Source organism: Haemaphysalis longicornis, unplaced genomic scaffold (assembly GCF_048455015.1).
Source record: "Haemaphysalis longicornis isolate Haplotype H1 unplaced genomic scaffold, Haemaphysalis longicornis Haplotype H1 scaffold_6, whole genome shotgun sequence".
In the NCBI taxonomy this organism is placed as follows: domain Eukaryota; kingdom Metazoa; phylum Arthropoda; class Arachnida; order Ixodida; family Ixodidae; genus Haemaphysalis; species Haemaphysalis longicornis.
In genome coordinates, this window is record NW_027526407.1 from 143,322,585 (window position 1) to 143,345,772 (window position 23,188).

The 23,188-nt window shown below is 47.2% G+C and overlaps 1 protein-coding gene across 6 annotated transcripts in view; it reads left to right on the forward strand.

Moving 5' to 3' along the window:
• LOC144141165 (E3 ubiquitin-protein ligase Mdm2-like) overlaps positions 1 to 23,188 on the forward strand; it is a 48,940-nt gene that overhangs the window by 16,891 nt on the left and 8,861 nt on the right. For 4 of the 6 annotated variants that reach the window (XM_077672713.1, XM_077672716.1, XM_077672714.1 and 1 more), the window contains 6 exons: positions 745 to 800; positions 7,732 to 7,925; positions 9,147 to 9,410; positions 9,832 to 9,933; positions 10,602 to 10,745; positions 14,341 to 14,679. In XM_077672713.1, the coding sequence (XP_077528839.1) occupies positions 745 to 800; positions 7,732 to 7,925; positions 9,147 to 9,410; positions 9,832 to 9,933; positions 10,602 to 10,745; positions 14,341 to 14,679 (1,099 nt within the window). The remainder of the gene's footprint in view (positions 1 to 744; positions 801 to 7,731; positions 7,926 to 9,146; positions 9,411 to 9,831; positions 9,934 to 10,601; positions 10,746 to 14,340; positions 14,680 to 23,188) is intronic. The other 2 variants (XM_077672717.1, XM_077672718.1) reach the window with 2 other exon arrangements.

Sequence of the window (23,188 nt, forward strand, 5' to 3'; positions counted from 1 at the left end):
CCTCGTAGCTTATTTGAGTGAAGTTTACGTAAAAATGGGGTCAGTGTTGTTCTAACAAGGCAAATCTTTCAAATGAACCAAATGTGTTTTGTCTGCATAGCGCCTTTAAGTAACTGGCTACAGAGCCTTCCCTTTGCTATTTCTGGCACGATTAAGTGGCTGTTCCCGTTCCGGCACCTTTCACTCTGTTTAGCGCCTGTCCCAAGGGCTGAAAAATGTTTGGCACTGCTGCGATGAGAATGCTGTATTTTTTTTTTCTTCCCTGTGCTTTTTTCCCCACCCTCAGGGACTACAGGGGAAATGCTGTTATCAAAAATAATTCAGCAGACGACCATGCTCTACTACTCATCGTCTGCATCTTCAGTGCAAACCTCATCTTCTGTGTCGTCCTAGCTTTTGCTGTTGTGTCGAAAAAAGCCCCCTCAAAAAGAGAAGCTGTGGTGGTGTCAATCAGATCATTTACCCTCGCTGTGGTGTTAAATGAATGAAAAGGAGGAGGGAAGCTTTGGAGTGGAAGACGTCGTTGTGTTGGCAGCAACGTATCTGCTGTGGGAGTGGAGACGGAAGCCGTCGTCTGCTGTGTCACGTCGTCTGCACTGCTGGCGGACGGCTTTTAAGCGGGGACGCATCTTTTTGGAGGAGGAGGAGGATGTGATGGGAAGAGACGGGAGAGTGACAGAACTTCATGGACTTGGGAAGGAAGCGAACGATGTCACGTGTTTTTTTCTTCTTCTTCTTCTGTAGCGGTCTTCTAGTCAAACAAATGTATGCTGTGCCACGGCAGCATGTAGTTTCTCAAGGTAACTATAGCGGTAGTACCACTTTTTTTTATAGTAATGTCTTAGCTTGCTAGTTCTTTTGCTTTTCTTGTGCTGTGCTTGAGATGCGACTGACAGCCAGAGAAGGGCTGGCTGTGCTGTTGCTTTGTGGGGCAAAAGACAGACATTTATTGTAGTTTACGAGCTGTGGTGCAACCTTGGGGCTTTCAAACTGGCGACAGCAGCTCTCTGCGCCGGCATCTGTGTGTGCCTGCGTCTCCTCTTGAGACGCCTGATGAATTTAGTTTTTCGCATTTCGGTGCATGTCATTTTCGCATTCCATATCACATTGGTTTGTTATTGGATGTCTGTTGGACAAATAGGTCACACTAGCAGCCTAACGTTTTGGTAGTTCCTTCATGTAGGGTTCCTTAGCGTTGTCAAGAAAAAGCAACGAGGGCACGAGAATTGCTCTGGTACTTTTTGAATAATTGTAGGTTTTAATTCTCTATAAACTTTTTTCTTGTGCAACTCAGGTCATGGAAATCTTATGTGAACTTTAGAGAAACTCATTTCTCTGAGTGGGAATGTCTTCTTAACTGGTATACCATTTCAAATTGAGGCTCCGTTTTCGAGTGGGAATTGTCTCACCTGATATTGTTTGCAAGAGACTTGTTTCTTTAGTGGGAATCATGCCAAGTGGTACTGTTCACAATGAAGACTCGTTTTTCGACTAAAAGTTGTCTCCTCAAGTGCTACTGTTTTTAACGCTCGTTTTTTGACTGGGAATGGCCTATTCAACTGGTATCGTTTGCAATAAGGCACTCGTTTTTCGACTGAGAATTATCCCCTCAACTGGTACTGTTTGCATTGGTGGACTTGTTTTTCAATTGGTAATTGTCTTAGTTTGTGCTGTTTGCAGTCGAGGCTCGTTCTTCAAGTGGTAATCGTCTTCTCTTAGCCGGTCTCGTTTACAATAGATTCGTTCTTCAAATGGGAACTCTTTTCTCAACTGGTACCGTTTGCAATAAAGACTCGTTCTTTAAGTAGAAGAGGTCTCCTCAGCTGGTACTGTTTGCAATGGGGGACTCATTTTTCAAGAAACAATTCTTTCCATGACTGTTACCATTTGCAATGAAGACATTCTTAAAGTGAAAGCTGTCTCCGCTGGTACCGTTTTCGATGGGGGGCTCGTTTTTCAAGTCCGAAATGTCTCTTCAAATGGTACTGTTCGCATAGAGATGCTTTCTTCAAATAAGAGGTGTCTCCTCAACCGGTACCGTTTGCAGGTAAGGTAGTTTTCCAGGTGACAGTTTGCCAGGTGGCAGTTGCAAGGGTGGATTTGTTTTTCAAGTGACACTCCTTTCCGCAACTGGTATTTTTTTCAATGGGCGATCCATTTTTCAAGTGACAATTCTCTCCTCAACTGGTAACGTTTGAAAAAAAATGTAGACTCGTCCTTCAAGTGGGAGATGTCTGGTACCATTTGGAATGGGGTATTCGTTTTTCGAGTGACAGTTTTTTCCTCAGCTGATACCGTTTGCGATGGGGAGATTGTTTTTCTACCGAGAGTTGTCTCCTCAGTTGGTAGGTACCCTTTAACGGGGAATTCGTTTTTCGAGTGACAATTATCCTCAAGTGATACTGTTTGCAATACGGGGATTGTTTTCTACCGGGAGTTGTCTCCTAAACTGGTACCCTTTGCAACGGGTTATTCGTTTTTCAAGTAAATTCTGTCCAAATGATACCGTTTGCAATAGGGGGCTCGTTTTTCCATCAGGAGTTGTCTCCTCAACTGGTACTTTTTTCAACGGGGTATTCGCTTTTCGAGTGACAATTCTCTCCTCAACTGATACCATTTGCAATAGGGGGATTGTTTTTCGAGTGACAATTCTCTCTTCAACTGATACCGTTTGCAATAGGGGGATCGTTTTTCTACCGGGAGTTGTCTTCTCAACTGGTACCCTTTGCAACGGGAGATTCGGTTTTCGAGTGATAATTCTGTCCAACTGATACCGTTTGCAATAGGGGGCTCGTTTTTCCGCCAGGAGTTGTCTCCTCAACTGGTACCCTTTGCAACAGGGTATTCGTTATTCGAGTGACAATTCTCTCCTCATCTGATACCGTTTGCAATGGGGGGATCGTTTTTCTACCAGGAGTTGTCTCCTCAACTGGTACCCTTTGCAACGGGGATTTGTTTTTCGAGTGACAATTATCCTCAACTGATACTGTTTGCAATAGGGGGATCGTTTTTCTACCGGGAGTTGTCTCCTCAACTGGTGCCGTCTGCAACGGGGGATTTGTTTTTCGAGTGACAATTCTGTCCAACTGATCCCGTTTGCAATAGGGGGCTCATTTTTCCACCACGAGTTGTCTCCTCAACTGGTACCCTTTGCAACGGGGTATTTGTTTTTCGAGTGACAATTCTCTCCTCAGCTGATACCGTTTGCAATAGGGGGATCGTTTTTCTACCGGGAGTTGTCTCCTCAACTGGTACCGTCTGCAACGAGGGATTCGTTTTTCGAGTGAATTCTGCCCAACTGATACCATTTGCAATAAGGGGCTCGTTTTTCCACCAATTGTCTCCTCAACTGGTACCCTTTGCAACGGGGTATTCGTTTTTCAAGTGACAATTCTCTCCTCAACTGATACCATTTGCAATAGGGGGTTCGTTTTTCCACCAGGAGTTGTCTCCTCAACTGGTACCCTTGGCAACGGGGTATTCGTTTTTTGAGTGACAATTCTCTCCTCAACTGATACCGTTTGCAACAGTGGGATCGTTTTTCTACCGGGAGTTGTCTCCTCTACTGGTACCGTTTGCAGTGCTCTTGCCGATAATTTTGGCCAAGCTGCTTGTCTCAGTTAAGGTTCAAAGCTTTTGTGGACAAATGTTCCCAGTGCAGTACGCCCTCGGCAACAATTCAACATCGGTTGATACAGGGGCGTGCACTCCAACTAAGTACAGCACTGGCATTCCAATCTTTGACAAGGCTGAACTTGTAAATCGCATAGCTTCTCACATTCCACACCGGCAGAACCGCTACTTCTATGAAAGCGTTTGCATTATGTCATTACTATGAGTTGGCGCAGGCTTTGGAACTTGGAAATGCAGCATGCTAGTAGTTTTCCTCTGTCCTGGCTTGAAAGAGTGATGTGAGGTCTGCAACACAGTCCACCTTACTATAAGCCCTTGGCACATTAAAGAAGCGGACTGGGTCTATAACTGAAGCTTTCATCCTTACCTCCGACTGTTTCCCACGAATCGTTGTGACCTCAAATTTGCCCCCCGAGTGTGCCAGTCACTGACAATGCAGCTGCTGTCGTCACTTTGTTTGGGAGTCCCTCAGGTTGCACCTGGCCTGTGCTTGTTACACTTGTGCTTGCAACCAGCACCAACGACTTGGTCGCAACGGTAGAAAAGTCCGAGGCTGCGGGCGGCTTTTACTGACCGCCCCGACCGCAGGGTGTCCCCAGAACATCCCCAGAACGTCCCCAGAACGTGCTATCATGGACGCGCGTGTGCGGCTTGGGTCTTCTGCTTTCAGGCAGCCTTGACGCGGCGTGCGTAGTCGTCGCAAGCATCCCTCCGCACCCCCGAGTTTTGAATTGAGTCGCAAAATGAAGCAAAGTACCGCCAACTCTCTGCACGAACTCCGCCTGCCCCCCTGCGAGACTAAGCTGCGAAGCTTATCAAAATCTGCGTGCCGAGAAAGAGCCTCTTGGGAGTCTTTTTTTGCCGATTTTCAGACCAAGTCGTTGGGTGCACACTAGTGCTAGACATGCCTAACAGATTCATTGTCTTGAGCCTGCTTTTGCTTGCTGTTTAGTGGTGGTGTCTGTCTGCCCCGTCAAGGAAACACTCCTTTCCCGTAGTCTCTGGAAGATTTTTTTCAACTCAAGTATGTTTTTTCGAGGGTGTTTGTTTTTGGCAACCCCGTGGACTGGCTTAAGTGGGTTTGGGAAAGGAGTGTTGCCGCTCAAGCCATGCACTTTTTTCTCGTTTCCTTTTGTGAGCTTGGTGCAGAGAGCAGCAGAACTGGAAGGGGCCCTGTTTGAGGTTCAAGCTCTGCCTTCAAACAGGCAAACTTGATTTGTCCTTTCAAGTGTGAACACTTAAATACTGCGTCCCTGCCATCGTCATTACTGCACCGCAAAAGCAGAGGAGAGAGGGTCACGCCCTTTCTTGTCCTTGCCTCAGTTTTTGGGGATTGTGTCCATACAACTAACATCACTTAATGTCATTCAGAAAGCTTCGGCACACAACTTCAGGCTTGTAAGATTACTAGTCTGCGCCCACTAACAGAAAGGCAAAGTTTATTTTTATTCGCTACTCGAGAGGGCAAGTAGATTCGTACTCGTAGAGTAGAGTGGTGTAGCCACCAAGGCCGTATTTGCACAATGTTTCTGATTTACAGAACGGGGACTAGTAAAAAAGGAAAGTGTTTCGTATTGGTTGTTACAGCCAGCATGAGTTGTTTTAGAGCTTGCTTTTGCCACGGAGCTAAGCAATGCTTTGAAACATTGAACCTCTAAAGTTGTTTTAACAGAAGCGTTCATCCTGTAGGCAAAGAACGGCAACACTGGTGTGCATGAGATTCTCGGACACGCGCGTTCAGATTAACCTGCAGCCCTCCACAACACCGACCTCATGTGGCCCATATGCAGCATCTATCAGAATCTCAATTCGAACACTTAAAGGGCTAAACAACCAATTATGTGAAAGCCAGTGTTTTATATAGTGGCGTAACCACAGGAACATCTTAATAAACTGGCGGAGATAGTTTTTTACAGGGGGGGGTAACCGCAAGGAACGTCTAAATAAACTGGCAGAGGTAATTTTAATTTGGCACTAAGCTTTCTGAAGTCTTGGAAGGTGGCGCCATATAGCGTCCAAGTGTGACACTACCGTACTTGTACAAACAACTCCGTTGGTTTCAATGCGGGATTCAAAAACTGCACAGCGGAATAGGAAATACTACTGCACGTTATTGATGCTTTAAAGTTTTAAATGCCTCTTTTATTCTCGCGTGAAGTTAAAAGTATGTTGCCACACGGCGCAATGTCATGGTTGCCAGCATCCTTTTGGTGGGAGACTTAAAGCTCGTAGATCTAAAAATTTAAAGCTTCTAGAGCACTGTCAGCAAAACCGTTTCGGTTTAAAGTGTTTTAAGTGATCACCCTTATATTTGGGATAGAGGAAATATACTCGATAAAAATGGGTTGTCTGTCCCTTAAAAACATTAGGGATAATTACTTTACAATACACCTGTACTTTATAATACATCTTATAATATTGTACAAGCTCAATTGAGCTCATTACTTGCCTAATTTTGGTCGTTTTTTTTTTGTAACGAAAATAACAATTTTTTGCAAGTTTTCGTAAAGAGACTGGCAATTTTGTGAAAAGTACAAACAAGTGTATTTTTTTGTACCTAATCTGCTTAAAGAAAAATTTTATTTGGCCGTGCAGTGGTGCAAAGAATACAAGGTTTGTTCCAGTGACGCCTTTTCGGCGTGCAAGCCTGTTCATGGAACCATTCAGTTAAAAATGTGCACAGAACACATTTGCCAGTCTTTTTATTTCGTTTTGTTTTTGATGCACGGAGTACATTATGTCTCTTAAATCAAGTAATAAAAATTGAAAATGCTGAATTTTTTTGTAGAAGGCACTTAAAAGAGCTGCACAAACAGTGAACATGCCATTTTGAGACCGAACTGGCGATGTAACCAAGTTTTAATGTAGAACGCAGTGGCAATGCATGGTAAGCAGTCCCGACTTCTCGGTGACCCCGAAAGTGCGTTTCAGTGGCGAACTTGTCAAGGGTGACTTCAATGGCGAGCTATAGAAGTGAGGGGTGACGTGTAGTGCGTGAAGGCCATCCACCTGTTTGAAAAACACGGGTTAAATTTTCACGGAAACTGGCATTTGCTCCTGCATTCACACTTTCCAACATTGCAATTTAAATTATTCAGCTACATTAAGTCACGCTAAAGCATTTTATCTCACCAGGTTATGTAAAGCAGAGCATTAACACAGAGGTAGTCTGCACAACTCAGAAAAGAATTCAATGGGTGGGATTCTAATTCCCAGTTTGGGAGTGTGAAACACCCTATATATCAAAGCATATGCTTCTGGTGCAGAAGTATTGTACAAATATATATATATATATATATATATATATATATATATATATATATATATATATATATATATATATATATATACACACACATACATACATTTATATATACAAGAGTATATGCAAAAAGTTTTCTTGAAAGGAGTAAGGTGTAGCAGACAAGAACCCTTTGCATGCATTAGAAATAGTGGACTAAGAAGCAAAGGACAGGCAGGCTCTTCCAGGTTTGCTGCTCTCGAGCATCTGGATAGGATTGACGCTACGACATTTGCACAGACATCGGGCATTTTGCACTTCAGAAGCTTGGGAACGTCACACCTAGACTAACCTCTGCAGCACTTTGCGTTACCACACCGGTTACTTCCTCCCACCGTCTAGTCCTTTTTTTTTTTTTTCGTGTGTGTGTTTTAGGGTGCGTGCGGCTGTCTTTAACCAGAAAGAAAAAAAAGGCACGTGTTGCGTGTGTGTGCGCGTGCCGCATGAAGAGGCGTGCGTTGGTCGAATTGCTTAAAAAATGAAAATTGCAACACTAACATCGCTGGGGATCTTGGCATTGGTACGCACCCTCGCGTTCAGTTCATATCGACTGCTTAGACCAGCGCACGCCTGTTTTTTGACTGGAGTGTGTACTCTTTCGCGGCATGGTTGTGAATGCGTGTGCGTGTTGTCTAGCCTTTTTTTTTCCTCGTTTTTATTTTTTCCCCAGTTGAAGAACAAACACATTTTGAGTGTGTGAAACGCTTCGTGGCCGACTTGGCTGACGCGCTGTTTCCTCCTCTCCCTCTTTCTTCTTTCCCCTTCTCCTGTGGTGGGTGGGTGTGTGAACTGTCTAGTTCAAGCAATCAAGCGGCAGCAGACTCAGCAGGCGGCCTGCAGCGACGTTGCCACTGCCACTGAGACCACCAAGCGAGCGCGCCTCGAGCCCGGTTCGACAGAGGGCGCCACCAACGGGACGTCTCCGATGCGCCTGTACATACCCTCGTCACCAGTCTACAGTAGTGGTGCTGAGACGGAGTACAGCGTTCAGGTTTGTTTTAATCTTGGTCGACGCATTCGTGGGACCGAATGTGGTGATGCTGGGGACATGGCCTAGTGAGGAGGAGAGCTAGTGGCAAGCACAAGTGCAGCAAGTTAAAAGAATGCTTGAACGAGGCACTTATACAGGCAAAGCTTTTTTCTAAACTAGTAAATGTGGTGGCAATGTTTACACTTGTCAACATTGTTGAGCAAACACAAAACGTTCGGAATATTTGAAGGGAGTCATCAACACATAAGCGATATTTGCAGTGTCCTTTTAATTAAAAACACATAGCTGCTTGGTTGTTATGATTAGAAATAAAGAAATATGCGGTTTGAAAAAACGAGAAGAGCTTGTCGTGCCCCCTTTTGGCAGTATTCCAAGTTCAAAAGTGACAAAAGGTTCCGGTAGATGGCACGAGCAGCGGAGCATGGCAAAAATGAATTGACGCAAATGGGAATTGATCTGCTGGTGTTGTGAAGTTCGAGGAAGCGTAGCCTTGTGATTAAGGAACGTCAGGCAGCTTCTTAGTTAACATCAGTTTACAAACGTGCTGAGTGGCGCAAATACACGAGGCGCACCGGTGCATATAAGGTTGAAGGGAAGTAACTGCGTTAGTGATACTTCGGTGGTATTGTTCAAAGCTGAGGGGCGGTTTTTAGATAAATTCTTGCGCCGACACTGTGGGCACGTCTATTGCGCATGTCGGGATGTATCTATAAATGAGCGTTGCTGTCGTTGCTATTAAACGGTTGGCAGTGTAGCGCCTGTCCGTGTCTTCTTTCTTGTGTGTTGTGTATTTGCACCACTCAGTATGTTCGTAAACTCAAACCAACACGCCCAGCAACACGTTCTCTTAACGTCCGTGTTCAAAACATTAAGTCAGTGAGGCTGGACTAGCTTTTTCACTGTTTTTCGTTAGCAGATTCAGAATGGTATCATCTGCAGGGAAACATGGACCTTATGGAATTCAGAACACACTGGAGAGTAGTTCGATGCATTGGTAATCTGAGACAAAGAGGTGTGACATGTGGCTAAGCTCTGGTTTATTGAGGTAGTCGAGGCAGGAAAGCTTTTGCCCCATGCAGACATACTCTGACAAAACTGCCGGGACCAGCACATAACTTTTAATTAACCAAAAATTTCAATTGACTTCGAATCATTGAGGTGGCGACTGTACATGGGGGGGAACTGGTGTCCATTGAGTGACTGTGCTCTTTGGACCGCCAGGGTCGGGAGACGGACTGGGTGAAAGACACGAGTGATGACCTCTGGTTCCTGGAGGAGTCGTCGGACGAGGGCACTTGGTCTGACGATACGGCAGAGCGGCGAGAGGTCCTGCAGGCGGCGGCCGTGGCCGCCGAGTTCCTGCGCCGCGAGGCGGGGGGCGAGGACGACGACAGCGACTGCCCCTTCGAGGTCGAGTACGAGATTGAGGAGTCGGACCAGGAGGGCTTCAAGACCAACATGGTCTCCTCCGACAGCGACATCGAGGTGGGTTGTCTTGCGCGGAAGGGCTGGGAGTCTGGCAGTGACCAGTGGGCATGGAGTTTTCCAGACAACACAAACACATCCTCAGGACGTTTCCAGCACGTCCTACTGAGGACCTTAAATGGATGTCCTGAGGACGTCAATTCAATGTCCTCAAAAGATACTCGAGTGATCCTATTGTCCGGCCTCAGGATGTCCTCGGTGCATCCTAAAGTGGGCACCTGAGCATTGCCTCTGTACATTTTACGGGTTCAGTTCTTATTGTTCTTTTATTTCATTACTAACATCATTGTAGACACAAATTATTCTACACACCACTTGTGTATGTGATGATGTCAACAACGAACATGGTGTGAACTCGCACGACCACGGCAGATACAGTAAAACAGTCGTGACATGAGGGTGTTGTGTGTGGTGTGTGCAGGAGGTGGGCGTGGCGGAGATTGTGCTGTGCGTCGACGACGACGCACAGTTCTGGGCCGACTCCTCGGACAGCTACTCGTCCGACTCGGAGATCGGCGAGCCCGTAAGTTTGGAGATGGACAGCCTGAAGATGAACAGCCTGTGGGACTGGGAGTGTGGTTCCCCTAGCTTGTGGGGAATGCATGGATACATCGGAAGGAGTGCAAGCACAACCGGACTTGTTTTTTTTTTGGGGGGAGCTGCGAACGTCTGTAAAAAACAAATTGTTGGTTGGGGTCCTTATCGTGCTAGTTCTCTTTTTTTTTTTCTGCCTCTCTGGGGAAATATTATTCGTTTCGTCGTATATCGAAGTTTGATGTGTATTAAAGGTACCTATATTGAGAAATGTCCGGTTTGCTTTGCAGACCCTCACTCTCATGCTTTACGAAAGTTGGGAATTAGGCCTCTGAAAACCTGCTTCCCAGCGTGGACGGGAGCTGAGCGTTTTCAGTTTCAAAGAATTCCTCCGCACGTGTTGTGGTAGGGGGGGTCAGAGTCATTGTCTACTTATCAAAGTGTTTGGCTTGACTTCGTACAGTCCGCAGCATTGTGCAACTGGCCAAGGCCGCAAAGGTGGTTTTTGGTTCGTTGCACCACGGAGGGTGTCTGTACTTTTTCGCAGATAGCTACTCCACAGCCGTATGATGCCATCCGTCGTGGTTCTTTCTGTGACACGTAACACTAATCTGAATTTGTCCGTCACTTTTTTTTTTATTTCCCGACTCTCGTTAGGACTTGCCTAGACCTCCGGCTTCCGTTCCGTGCCACCGAGAAAGCGGTCTTCCAAGAAAACGAGAACCAGAGCCGCTTCGGGCCTTCAAAAGCCGTGGACAGTGTGGATGTCTTCGGGAAACGCGGGGACTTCTGAACTGCTCTGTAAATATGGGAGGGGGTAAAACAGTCTCGGTAACCACTTTGTCCCACGGAAAAAAAGAGCAACTCGTCACGCCGTGACAGAATTGTAAGTGGGACGGAAAAATGCACAGCAGGGTGGAGAAGTGCCACCTTGGGGAATACCGTATTTGACAGACTTGCTACGTGTGGTCGCTGTGAGCAGAGGTACTATAGTAGGCTGGCTGTTCTGTCAAGTATAGTGTAGATGAACTCGGTGACAGTCAGACTTCCCACTGTGCTTAAAAAGGAGCCATGAAGACAAAACACAAGTATGGTTCGTTCAAAAGACGGCCTCGTTAGAATCGTACTGACACCACCAGTTTTAACATGAACTTCGCTCAAATAAGCTATATAATTGGGAAAAAATGAATGGCCATGCGACCCACTCGCTCATTTCCCGCAACAAAACCTGCCCTGCGAATGGCAGAGGCTGGCAAAAGCAAACGCAAATTAGTCAGAGCCTATAAGCTTGCCGAACGAGCTATTTGTGCTTAAATTTAGGGCACATTCTTTTTGAAGCAATAAGTATGGTGGGACAAACAGTGGACGTTATGAAAGCACATGTAAACATAGAAGTACTGATGCGTACTGCTGTTAGTACTGCGCACACTATGCTTGGTTTAGCTGCACAGCACTGCGGGGCTTTGGGGGTTGCCTCAGACGACACTGGCCGATTGACGCAAGCAACGGTGTCTTACGTGGCCTTATTAGTCGAGCGAGCACTAGGTTTCACGGAACGATTATTTTCTCCCAGAATAAAAGCAAGCCAGGTTTGAGTACAATTAAAAAACAAACCAAAGGCAGAAAACTGCTTGCCACAGTGTGGTGGCGCCATCTAGGTTCACTAACGTAAACAAACACGTGAACGCCGTCGTAGGGTACCTCAATGACAGCACCGCCGTACAGGGTGGAGACGCCCTTTGAACGGTCCCGTGCCGCCGCAATTGGGTCAATGTGCTCAACGCGTTGTTCTTTCCGTTTCCCACAAGACCCAGCAACGCAAAACACATAAGATGATCCAAACTTCGCCAGTAAACCACGTTGCGGCAATAATTTTAGCGCGGTTTGATACAATGACTTGCTTCGGTGGCGAGCAAGCGACCCAAAATGGTGGTGCGAGCGTATACGTGTCTTCACCCTCTACGGAGGATGTGTGAATCAAGGCACCCTAGGCTGCAGAGTGGTCGGTTCGTGTGATGTCATTGCAGACCACGAAAACGCACGATTTAGCGGGAAAAACAAAATTTCAACTTAAATTGGTTAATCTCTCAGTAAATAAAGCATCGTTTGTATCCGGACAAGTGCTGGGGGCACTATAAAACACGAAACCTTTCGAATAAAACAAACTTGTATTTTGTCTTCATGGCTTCTATGAAAGCTGTGCTTTCTGTCAGTGATGGCCAAAGGGCCGTCGCTATAAAGAGGTTTTGTTACCTTCTAACCACTTGGACCATTAAACTGACCGTCCTTCGTTAAGGTTTAGTTCCCGGGTGTCGCGGCATGCTGCCGTTAACTTCGCTGATTCGTTTGTCGAAATTAGTGGGAAAATGGTGACACGTTCCCACCTGAAAGGCACATCATTTGAGGGAAGTACGACGACTGTGTTACTGAACTCGAGTGCAGCCTTTCAACTTTGAAGTCATCGTTCACGGTTCTTGAAGAGCACACTACAAGTTGTTGACTGGTTGAGGACTGTGACCGGTTGCTGTGACCGGCTTCAAGTGTGCCAGCACCCTCGGCCAATCGAACCTCGCCAAGCCATCCAAGCTGTCAACATCATCGGCACTGACTCCAACCAGCTCTGTGAATGAAGAGAGTGACACCATTGTCAGCCAGACTAGAGCCTCTGCAACTGCTTACGCGCAAGCATCTAGCCATCTATGCTTGCAACAGAGAAGTCGCAAACCAACACCACTGCCGGTCACAAGAGGAGCCGAGATGCTGATCAAACATACGCTACCAACGAACCTGTACCGACACGCACTCAGGTGATAAGATTCTCGTGCGAGGGTTTCTAGGAACCTGGCTGGGCGCTGAAATGCATAGGAACATAAAGGAAGGGGGTTTGATAAGGCCCGAAGCGTAAAGCTTAGTTCTTAACTAGTGACTGTTGTGTAGGAAGGTGTCCTCGTTTCTTTTTTTTTTTTTAATAGTTATTCAATCCCTTTAGCTAGCTTGGATATGTGTTGCCGGGAACTTGGGTGCCTTGCTCTTGTTTTGTGTCGGATCCAAGCCACATCGGAATTGTTCCGCTGCCAATTTCTCATTCTACGGATGGTTTCTGGAGTCATGCACACCGCAGAACTGCCCTGTGCTCTGCACAAAAAGGTTCAGTGGTGCAGATACCTAGTTTAGGTTTTAGCATATCATTACAGAACCTAGAGAAAGTCCAGTGGCCTAAGAAATGCCCTATCTGGGAACAACACAGATGAAAGTGTTTTTGTGGAGATGTTTGGAAGGGAGAAAGCGCTACAGGAGGGAAGCGTGTGCAGCATTCGGTTGCAAAATCCAGTCATGTACAAGCAGCAGCTCCAGTGTTGATTGGAGCAGAAATTACCGCATGAAATGGCAGCTCGTCTGCAGTTACTAATGAGAGGAGCAAAAACAAAAATCTGTGAGCGACATGGCGGTGAATTTGTTTCACTTTGTCGTCAGCAGCAGCTGATTTAAGGGGGGACACTGCTCTTAAAACAGCTTGCTTTAATTTTTAAGTAAACTGTGAAACTTGTCAGTCTTCCTGCTTTTTTTTTTCCGATTTCAAATATACCAGTATTTTTTTAGTAAGTCAATTAGCTACCAAGATAATTATACATAATTAGTCATTTTGGGGGCAACAACAGACAAAACAGTGCCAGTCATGGAACTGTAATCTTTATATTTTCTAATACTATTGACCCTGGTGTGTGCATTAAGAGAATCAGTTTTTCGATGTGCTGCTTTGAACTAATTTTACAGCTGAATAAACTGTGGTTGCAGCAGTGGCAAGGAACCATTTTGAGTGCCCATTTCAAACACCAAAGTTTAATGAGCTGTAAAATTAGTTCCAAGCGGGGCACCGCAAAACCGATTCTCTTATTGCACACACCAGGGTCAATAGTATTGAAAATATAAAGATTACAGCTTCATGACTAGCACTGTTTTGTCTATTTTTTCTCCAAAAATGACTAATTCTTTAATTATCTTGGTAAATAATTGACTAACTCAAAAAATAGTGGTATATTTGAAATCAGTGGAAAAAAAGCAGGAAGACTGACAAGTTTCACAGTTTACTTAAAATTAAAGAAAGCTGTTTTAAGAGCAGTGTCCCCTTAAATCAGCTGCTGCTGATGACACAGTGAAATAAATTCACCGCCATGTCGCTCAAAAAATTCCGACTCCGAATTTTCCGAGTCGGGAAAAACGGGGAAAACAGGTCGGGAAAAACAGGAGTCGGGAAAAACAGGAAAAACCCTATGGTATGCCCAGTGAAGTCCCAAAGGTGGCTGGTATTTTGAGTAGGCTTCTGTTAGTGAAAACAGACAAGGGTAAAGGGTGGAGCTGTTGACGCCTCTTTCCCTATTTCCCGTTTCCCCATCAGGACCTGTGGCAGTGCCGGCTGTGTGGCAACCGGTGCGAGATGCGGGGCCTGTCGGCCGTGCAGCGCTACTGCGCCGCCTGCTGGCAGAAGCGCTTCGGCTGGCTGCCCGACCGCACCGAGCGCCACCCGCCGCAGAAGAAGCGCCGCAGGGTCCGCGCGGGCAAGCGGTCCTCCTCGGGGAAGAGCGTGGCCTCGCTGCAGGTGACCACTATCGAGGTCCAGCAAATCGGCAGCGCCGCCAAAGAGGAGGAGGAGCAGGAGGAGGGCAGTCGGCCGGCGTCGCGCTCGGATGAGAGCGCCAAGTCGGTGGCTTCCAAGAGCAGCGAAGAGGGCACTTCGGTGAGTGAAGGCAAAGTGTGACCTCGTGAAGTTTGCAAGAAGTACTTTTCAATGACCCACCCGGCTCAGTTCCAGCACTTGCTGTACCAGTGAAATGCAGGAAATGTTGAGAGGAGAGGTTGAAATTTCCAGGGTGTCTAGCGACCGGGAAAACGGAAAAGTCAGGGAATTTTGAGCCACTGGGAAAAGTCGGGAAATTGTCAGGGAATTTTTCAATGAAGTAGTACCAGTCAGGGAAAACCACTTCAGGGCCTGCCCACACTGTTTTAGAATAAGGGAAACCAGTGTTGGAGCCCCCCAAGAAGTTACGCGAACGCAACACGTTCGCGGGCGACGAAAGCGTGATTTGCATGAAACGTTTTCTCGGCACGGTGTGTGCCGAGCGGCAGGCGCCGGCAACATGGCGGCAGCACCGGTCGCAAAGTAGTGCGGTAGCTCCAACGGCCGCTTTTACCGCTTATTAAAATCTTAAAATGCTACTCAAGGCACAAACTCGCTTGTGCAGGAAAGGAGCCACCGCATGCACGAAATCGTCGACGCGGCCGTGAAAATACCGCGCACGAATCGCGTGCAGCAACTCGGGCGTGCGGGCGTGCCCAAATCACACGCACAACGCGCTTTTTTTCCAGCGAATTTTAAAAGGCAGTGGTTTTCAGGAGCTAATCTTGAAAGAACTTCTTTCTTATGACATCAGGAGCCAGAATTACATAATCAAAAAGGAACATGACATGGTTTAGCGTGAACCGCATGCGGCGTTTTCTGCTCGCGAAAAAGCGCCGCACACGGCACAGGCGCGCCGACGCTGCCGCGGAACCACCCGCACGCTGTGCGCGGTGCTGCCGGTGGCGGCAATAAGCGGCGGCTTCGTCCGCAGAGCTCGAGCGACCGCTTCTAAGCGCTCTCTAAAATGCCGCACAAGGCACGCACGAAGTTGTTTGTGAGGCAAAGGAGCTTATAATGTGGGCGAAAACGGTACTATAAAACATCGTCCTCGCCGCTTGTGAAAGCGCCATGCAGCACCTGCGGGGGTGGTAAGCCTAAACATCTCTGGCTGAGCCAGCCGGCTGTCTCGAGCGCTTCGAAACTGCCGCCATGAGGCGCGCGGCTCCCCATTGGCGCAAGGCGTCAGGCTCCTCCCACTACCGCTCGCCACGCGCGTCATTTTCTGAGCGAGGCAGAAGCTGCCGCGCGCGCGAATCGCTAACGCGGGCGTCAAAAAATCGCACGCGCAACGCCGACGCGCCCGAATCGCGTGCAAAAACGTTTGGTTCACGTTGCATGTCGAGCCAGGACAATCAAGAAAAAAAGCAAAAGGTGCTCGCTGAAGCGCGACTTGAAGCTTCTATCCCGCAAGACTCTCTGAAGCCGTAACTGAAGGCAAGCAAACCACAAGCTGAACGAACTGAAGTTAATCAAAGTGCAATTTGAGAATCAGGGCACTTGCAACAAATGTGTTTTTCCCTACAATAGAATGTGCTTTCTGTACGCTTTTTGTATGCTTCACGGACCATTTCCATAGAATGGCGCCTGTTGTATAAGTCAGGGAATTTCGACTAAAATGGTCATGAAAAACACGGAAAAGTCAGGGACATTGAATTAGGCAATTTGCTAGTCACCCTGTTAAAGGAGTACTGACACTAAATTTCTCGCTTTCAGTTTTTATGCTGTAAAGAATACCTATTGGCCCAGTAATTACGAAAATAGAACCGAAAGCCGTCAGCCGCCAGCATAGAATTAATTATAGCACGTTTATTGCAACCAGTTTCAAATTCGGGCGCCGCGCGGGAAAATGGCCGTTCGAAGGCCAGGCTGCAAGCGGGCCAGTCTGACGTCACAATCTCACCCGTGACATCAGGGACGTTCGCCGCATCGTCTGCTACGATTGCACATGGTCTGCACTCGCCTGAGCAGTCGACATGTCGTCTGAATAGTCGCTGCCACCCGACAGACAGAGCAACTTTATTTGGCCAGGCGATTAGGCCGGCGATGTCTTCGTCGTCGTCCGTTTTTTAATATCACTGCAGCTCGAACCGGCGCAGACCGTGATAGCAACAGCTTGTCACCACTCTTATAATCAATCTGATCGGCAAAAAGAACTTCCACATGTGAGAAAGTAGATGTTAGTGTGGTGAAAAATTGTGCTAGGGGTTGTTATCAGCACTGAATTTGAAAGCGGCGTTCAGATATTTGCCATGATGGTAAAAGCCTACGCTGACCGGCAGCGGAGGTTCGGCGCTCCAACCCAGCACTGCCGGCACCGCGGTGCGGCGAGCGGCCGAAAGATGGCGCCACCTGCGCGTTAGAATCAAAACAGGCCACGGCAGATGTCTTGGTCACCGATCGCTAAATCGGAAATTATCGCCAAAAGCTCCATATGCGAAAAAGGGGATGATAGTGTGGTGAAAAGTTGTGTAAGGGATGGTCATTCGCAGTTGTAGAGATACCAGCGATCAAATAGTCGTCACGGTACTAAGCTTAAAGTTCCCAACACCCAAGCTGACCAGAGCAACGCCGAGCCCGCTGGCTTGGGCGACAGTTCTTGCGGCCGCCGCTGCGCACGAACTCAGTCCACGTTTAGCACTGCATGTCGTCGCATGGATAATAATGCATCTTGGCGACATCGTCGATTTGCTCGGACAGGCTTCCACGAGCAGTACTTCAATGCATCTTGGCGACGTCGTCGATTTGCTTGGACAGGCTTCCACGAGCAGTACTTCGCATTCCGCGAGCTTGCCATAGCACAACTTGGGCGAGCTCGGCGACGCGCACCGCGCGGTGCCGGCACCGCGAAGTTTTCGGCACCAGTGCAAGGGAACACCATGCACCGGCCACGAACTGAAGAGCAAAGACGTCGAACACGCAAAGGGCGCAAAGTTTACAAGCATTGCTCACACAGCTACACCCATGTCTCCTGCCCAAACGAATACCATCGACAACAGCAGCGCAGGATATCGTTTCCGGTTCTGAAAACGACTACGTGACGTCACGCTGAACCGGCCAGACACGCCGGCCGATGTTTCGTCACGCCGAAAGCGATTTCACTAGTGCTGCCGATTTGTGGAAGCTCGCGGCCTGGACAATCAAAATCGATTTTAGATGTGATTGCGGCCTCGGATCGCTGCAAAAATTTCTGTGATGCATCTGTACAAACTACTGAAGCCAATTATGTCATTTTTTGAGCATCAAAATTTGGCGTCAGTACTCCTTTAAGTGACCTGCCTGACCTTCTAATGTCCCGTTCTCCGCGCTTGGAGGAGGAGCAGTAACATTTTATTTAATATGTTGCTACCGGTAAAGCACTCCCGGATCAACATAGTCGTGCGTGAAATGAACTTACTGTGAGTGGTTAGCTGACCGATCCGCCCTTGTGCTTTTCCATTCACCTTAAGCCACCGTTGATAATCCGTAAAGCGTGCGTCATTCTGCCCTCGTTATGCTTGAGCCAGGGATGTGTGGGCAACGACGACTACTCGACACGGCTGCCGTGAAGAGTGTTTATTTCGCGCTAGGTTCGTGCCACGCGAGAGAAGATAATGTGAGATGGCTGCGACCGCCAGACGAGGTGAAGTGAAGGCCCCCTCCTGAGCGCGGCCACAGCCGGGAGCAAAGTCCAAGCCAGCCTCCTTGGCCACAGAAACGTTGCCGTAGTTGACCTTGGCATGGAGACGTAAAAGCTACCGACGCCAGCATTTGCGCTCTAGACCACAGTGGGGATTTGCTCCTGTTTTGTGACGCAATGGCTACGTCCCGAAAAAATGAAAGGGAAGCGGGTGAGAGAAACACCAGCTTTATTTACTTATTTCTCAGCAAATAACGCATCATTGCACGTCGAACAAAAGCTTAAAAGGGAGCTACAGAACATGATCTTTCAGTCAAAACAAAATTTCCTTTAGCCTTTAGTCTCCCTTTAATGGTAAAAGGGACAATGCGTTGGTTTTCTTCATTCTGACCTCACCGCCAATTTGCTGGCGTTTTCCGCGACAATTTGTTGGCAATTCCACAAGGCTCCATTCCGTGGATTGCTAGGCTACTATTAAAGGAGCCATGAAGAGAAAACACAAGTTTGGTTCATTCAAAAGATTGTCTCGTTAGAATCATACTGACACCACTTTTAACGTAAACTTCGCTCAAATAAGCTACATAATTAGGAAAAACGGGAATGGTCATGCGACCCACCAGCTCATTTCCCGCAACAGAACCTGTGATGTCACATGGGCTAAGCTCTGCGATTGGCGGAGGCTGGCAGAAGCAGACGCAAATTAGGTAGAGCTTACAAACTAGACGAACGAGCGATTTGCGCTTAAATTTAGGGCACATTCTTTACAAAGCAATAGGAATGATGGGACAAACAGTGGAAGTTACGAAAGCACATGTAAACATAGAAGTACTGATGCGTTCTGCTGTTCGTACTGCGCACAGCGTGCCTGGTTTCGCTGCACAGCACTACGGGGCTTGGGGTTGTCTCAGACGACACTGGCCGATTGACGCAAGCAACGGTGTCTTACGTGACCCCATTTGTCGAGCGAGCACTGTTTCAGGGAACGAATATTTTCTCCCAGAACAAAAACAAGCCAGGTTTAAATGCGGGCAAAAACAAACCAAACGCTTGCCACGGTATGGTGGCGCCATCTAGGTTACGGAACGTAAAGAAACGCGGGAACAAACCAACACCGCTGTACAGGGTGGAGACAACCTTTAAACGGTCCCGTGCCGCCGCAATTGGGTCAACGGGCTCAACGCATTATTCTTTTCGTTTCCCACGAGACCTAGCAACGCGAAACATACAATATGATTCAAACTTCTTCAGTAAACCGCGTTGCGGTGATAATTTTAGCGTGGTTTTGACACAATGACTTGCTTCGGCGGCGAGCGAGCAACCGAAAATGGCGGCGGCAGCGTATACGTGTCTCTACCCTGTACGGCGGATGCGTGAATGAAGGTACTCGTATATCACGGCACTAACGCACATTGTGCTCAGTGCGAGCATTTATAATTCCCAAATCGCTCATCTATATGGTAACCTGCCGACAAGGAAGCGCGCGCCGGAGTGCGGGCCGACCCGCCGCGGCATTGTTGATAACAGAATGAACGCACTTCCCTTGCGACGTCGGCGTGCGGCATCCTCCACTTTATCATTTCTTTTCTTTCTATTTGCTGCCGATCGAAAGATAGACGCAACTTAGTGCCCCCGCAGGCGTAATCATATCGCTACGCTATCGTCTCGGCAGCCCGTGGTACTCTAGGCTGCAGAGCGGTCGGTTCCAGTGATGTCACTTGGGACCACGAAAACGCACGATTGAGCGGGAAAATCAAAATTTTAACCTAAATTGTTTAAGGGGAGACGCGGGTCTTGGAATCCCGAAATTTGGCCAAAAAATCGATTTTTAGAAATCGCCATTTTCGGAAAGTAGAGCTATTTTTCTACCGGTTAGCAAAATATCCAGACCCAGGAGTACGTATTTGAGCCATAATATCAATTTATAGCACCGACGCCCGCTAAAATCGGCCAAGATTCGACGCGAAAATAGCATTTTTTCGACGACTCGCCCCTCGGGTTTTACATGCCCCACGGCGTCCATCTTGGTCTCATTCGAAAGCGCGTCTTTTCGTTTTCAATTCCCCGCCAGAACCACTCCGTTTCGTCCATTGGTTGCGAGTAAAACCGGGGTAGAAAAGAGACGCAACGCGCCGCCCAATTGGCTACTGACTGCACGTGACCGCAGGGCGCAACCTCATTGGCTGGGCGCCGTGGGTCGTCTGCTCGGCACTCTCATCACAGTGCAACGGCTCATGTATTCATCTATGCGAGGACCGGCAAAAGCCCCGCATGGCGTAAAAATAAAGTAAATATGTCTATCGATAACTGAAAGGAAGAACTAGCAGTATTAAAAGCGCCTGGAGTACGATTTTCTGCGTGTCTGACGACGACTTTTCGCGAGAACGGCGCCGAGACGGAGGTAGGCTTAGCGCCCCCGCGGGCTGCCGAGGCGATAGCGTAGCGATATGATTACGCCTGCGGGGGCACTAAGTTGCGTCTATCTTTCGATCGGCAGCAAATAGAAAGAAAAGAAATGATAAAGTGGAGGATGCCGCACGCCGACGTCGCAAGGGAAGTGCGTTCATTCTGTTATCAACAATGCCGCGGCGGGTCGGCCCGCACTCCGGCGCGCGCTTCCTTGTCGGCAGGTTACCATATAGATGAGCGATTTGGGAATTATATATGCTCGCACTGAGCACAATGTGCGTTAGTGCCGTGATATACGAGTAGATTAGACCGAAAACGTGGTTATCCCACCTAGCCAAGCACATGCACGTTACAGAACAGTGGCGGGCATTCCGTTCAGCCCCTTCGCTGCAACTCATTTCACGCGATGCAAATCCGATTTGATTGCTACAAATGAAGCAGTAACATAACAAAATAAACGTTTACAACTGTGGTGCACGATCGGCACCTGAGCCCTAGTCGCCAAAGAGTGACGGCGCGCTGCCAACAGCATAAAAATTGAAGCAACGTTCTGGCTTTGCTTTTGTTCAGTTTTTCTGCCAGGTGCCATCTGTAGACAGAGGATTTCATAATTTTCCCACCAATGGATTTCAGCAAACTTGGTATGCTCTTGTTGAGCGAAAAGCGAGCTACATTCTAGAACCTTTCTTTTTTTCATATGCTCAATAGATAAAACTGTCACTTGTAGTAAAATTTCAACTGCGATTTTCTCAGCTTCCCTTTTTTTGCATATGTGCCTAGCCTTACAGGGGTTTTAAGGTAGTTTTTTTCAAAGGATTTCTACAAGTGTTATACCGTTGAATTCGGGATAAAATGAACTGCATGCTGAAGCTATTTTAATTGGCTCATTTTGCCTCAAATAAATGCTATGAGTTGTAATTAGAGGTCATTAAGTTTTCAGAAAACTGTACTTGGCATAATTTTATTAATTCTATCCAATCAACTATCTTTACAGGAATATAAATAGCTTCAGCATGCATGGCAGGTCTTAAGCTACACATCCATACCATTTATTTTAAGAAAAATTTAATAAAAAGTTCCTTAAAGGCCCGTAAGAAATTACTTAATTAGGCTCTAGTGTTTTCTTTATAACTCAAAAAAGAATTATACCACTTGAAAACTAATTACATATTTGAAATGAGGAAGACAAAACACATATGGACAGTGATTTTCATTATCACAGACCAATTAATAAAAAAGTTCATTTCAAGACCCACGTCTCCCCTTAATTTCTCAGTGAATAAAGCACCGTTTGTATCCGGACAAGCGCTGGGGGCACTATAAAACACGAAATCTTTCGAATAAAACCAACTTGCATTTTCTCTTCATGGCTCCTTTAACAACTTGATATTTACGATGAGATGGTTGAAAGTCAAAGTTTTTACAGCAGTCGTCGTAACTAGAAAACGCATTGCCCACTTGTGTGGCATCATTAGGGCAGTTAACGAAGGTACCACAAATGGTGTAAGGTACTTTTCCTTCTACCGCGTGTAACCATGAACTGAGCCTGTAGATGTCTGTGAAATAGCCAGTTAGTGAGTTGCGTCTGAAAAGTGCCCAATGCAGTCCCAGGTAAGACTTGAGAAAATTCAGTTCAGTGTCCCATTAAAGGGGCCCTGCAGCACTTACCATTGACTACTCAGAATGTATTTTGGGTAAAGTCTCAGCAATCTCTTCCTGCAAGAATTATGAAAATCTGTTTCTCTATCACCAAAATTACGCATGATGAGAAATCGCACATAATCGTTCCCTCTAAACTCGACCACGCGACAAAAGCTGTGCGCTCTCTCCCAGAGAGGAGGGCGGCTCGCAGTGTTTTTTTCCGTGCCTTCGATATATCACAGGCCAGGGAGTTTTCCCCTTTTCTCCGCAACGTGGAGGGGTCTATTTCTGGTCTGGTGACACAAAAAAAGCAGGCATGGGTGCCTGCTCGCAAGCACGCACTTGGGCTGGTAGGGTGTTTTTAAAGCAATAAACGTTTATTGTCGAGTGGTCTGGTTGAAAGGGAAGTACAGTCGAACCCCGCCACAACGAACGCCGCTACAACGAAATTTTCGCCACAACGAAGGTTTTTCGGTTCCCCGTCAGCTTCCCATAGAAAGTAACACAAAACAGCTCCTTAATAACGAATGCGCTTTATTAGATATTTCCGCTTCAAAGAACTTTTCGAGAACGAAACTGGCACTTCACTGAAATGGGCATTGCCGAGCAGTCAAATTAGACGGCCCTTCCAAAGCTGCGACGATCGGATTCACGCTTCAACGAGGTTTTCGAAACCGAAACTGGAACCGCACTGAAGTTGAGTGGCCGCCATATTAGAAGACAAATCTAAAGTGCGAATTTGAGCCACTGCAATCCATAGCCACCCGTGGTCATCACACGGCCGCGACAGCGATCTTCGATTTTCTCTGTGTTGTGTCGGTGTCGGTTGGAATGGCTACAAAAACGAAGAAGCGCAAATTTCTCTCTCTCGAGGAGATGGCAAAGATTATTGCCGAGGCAGAG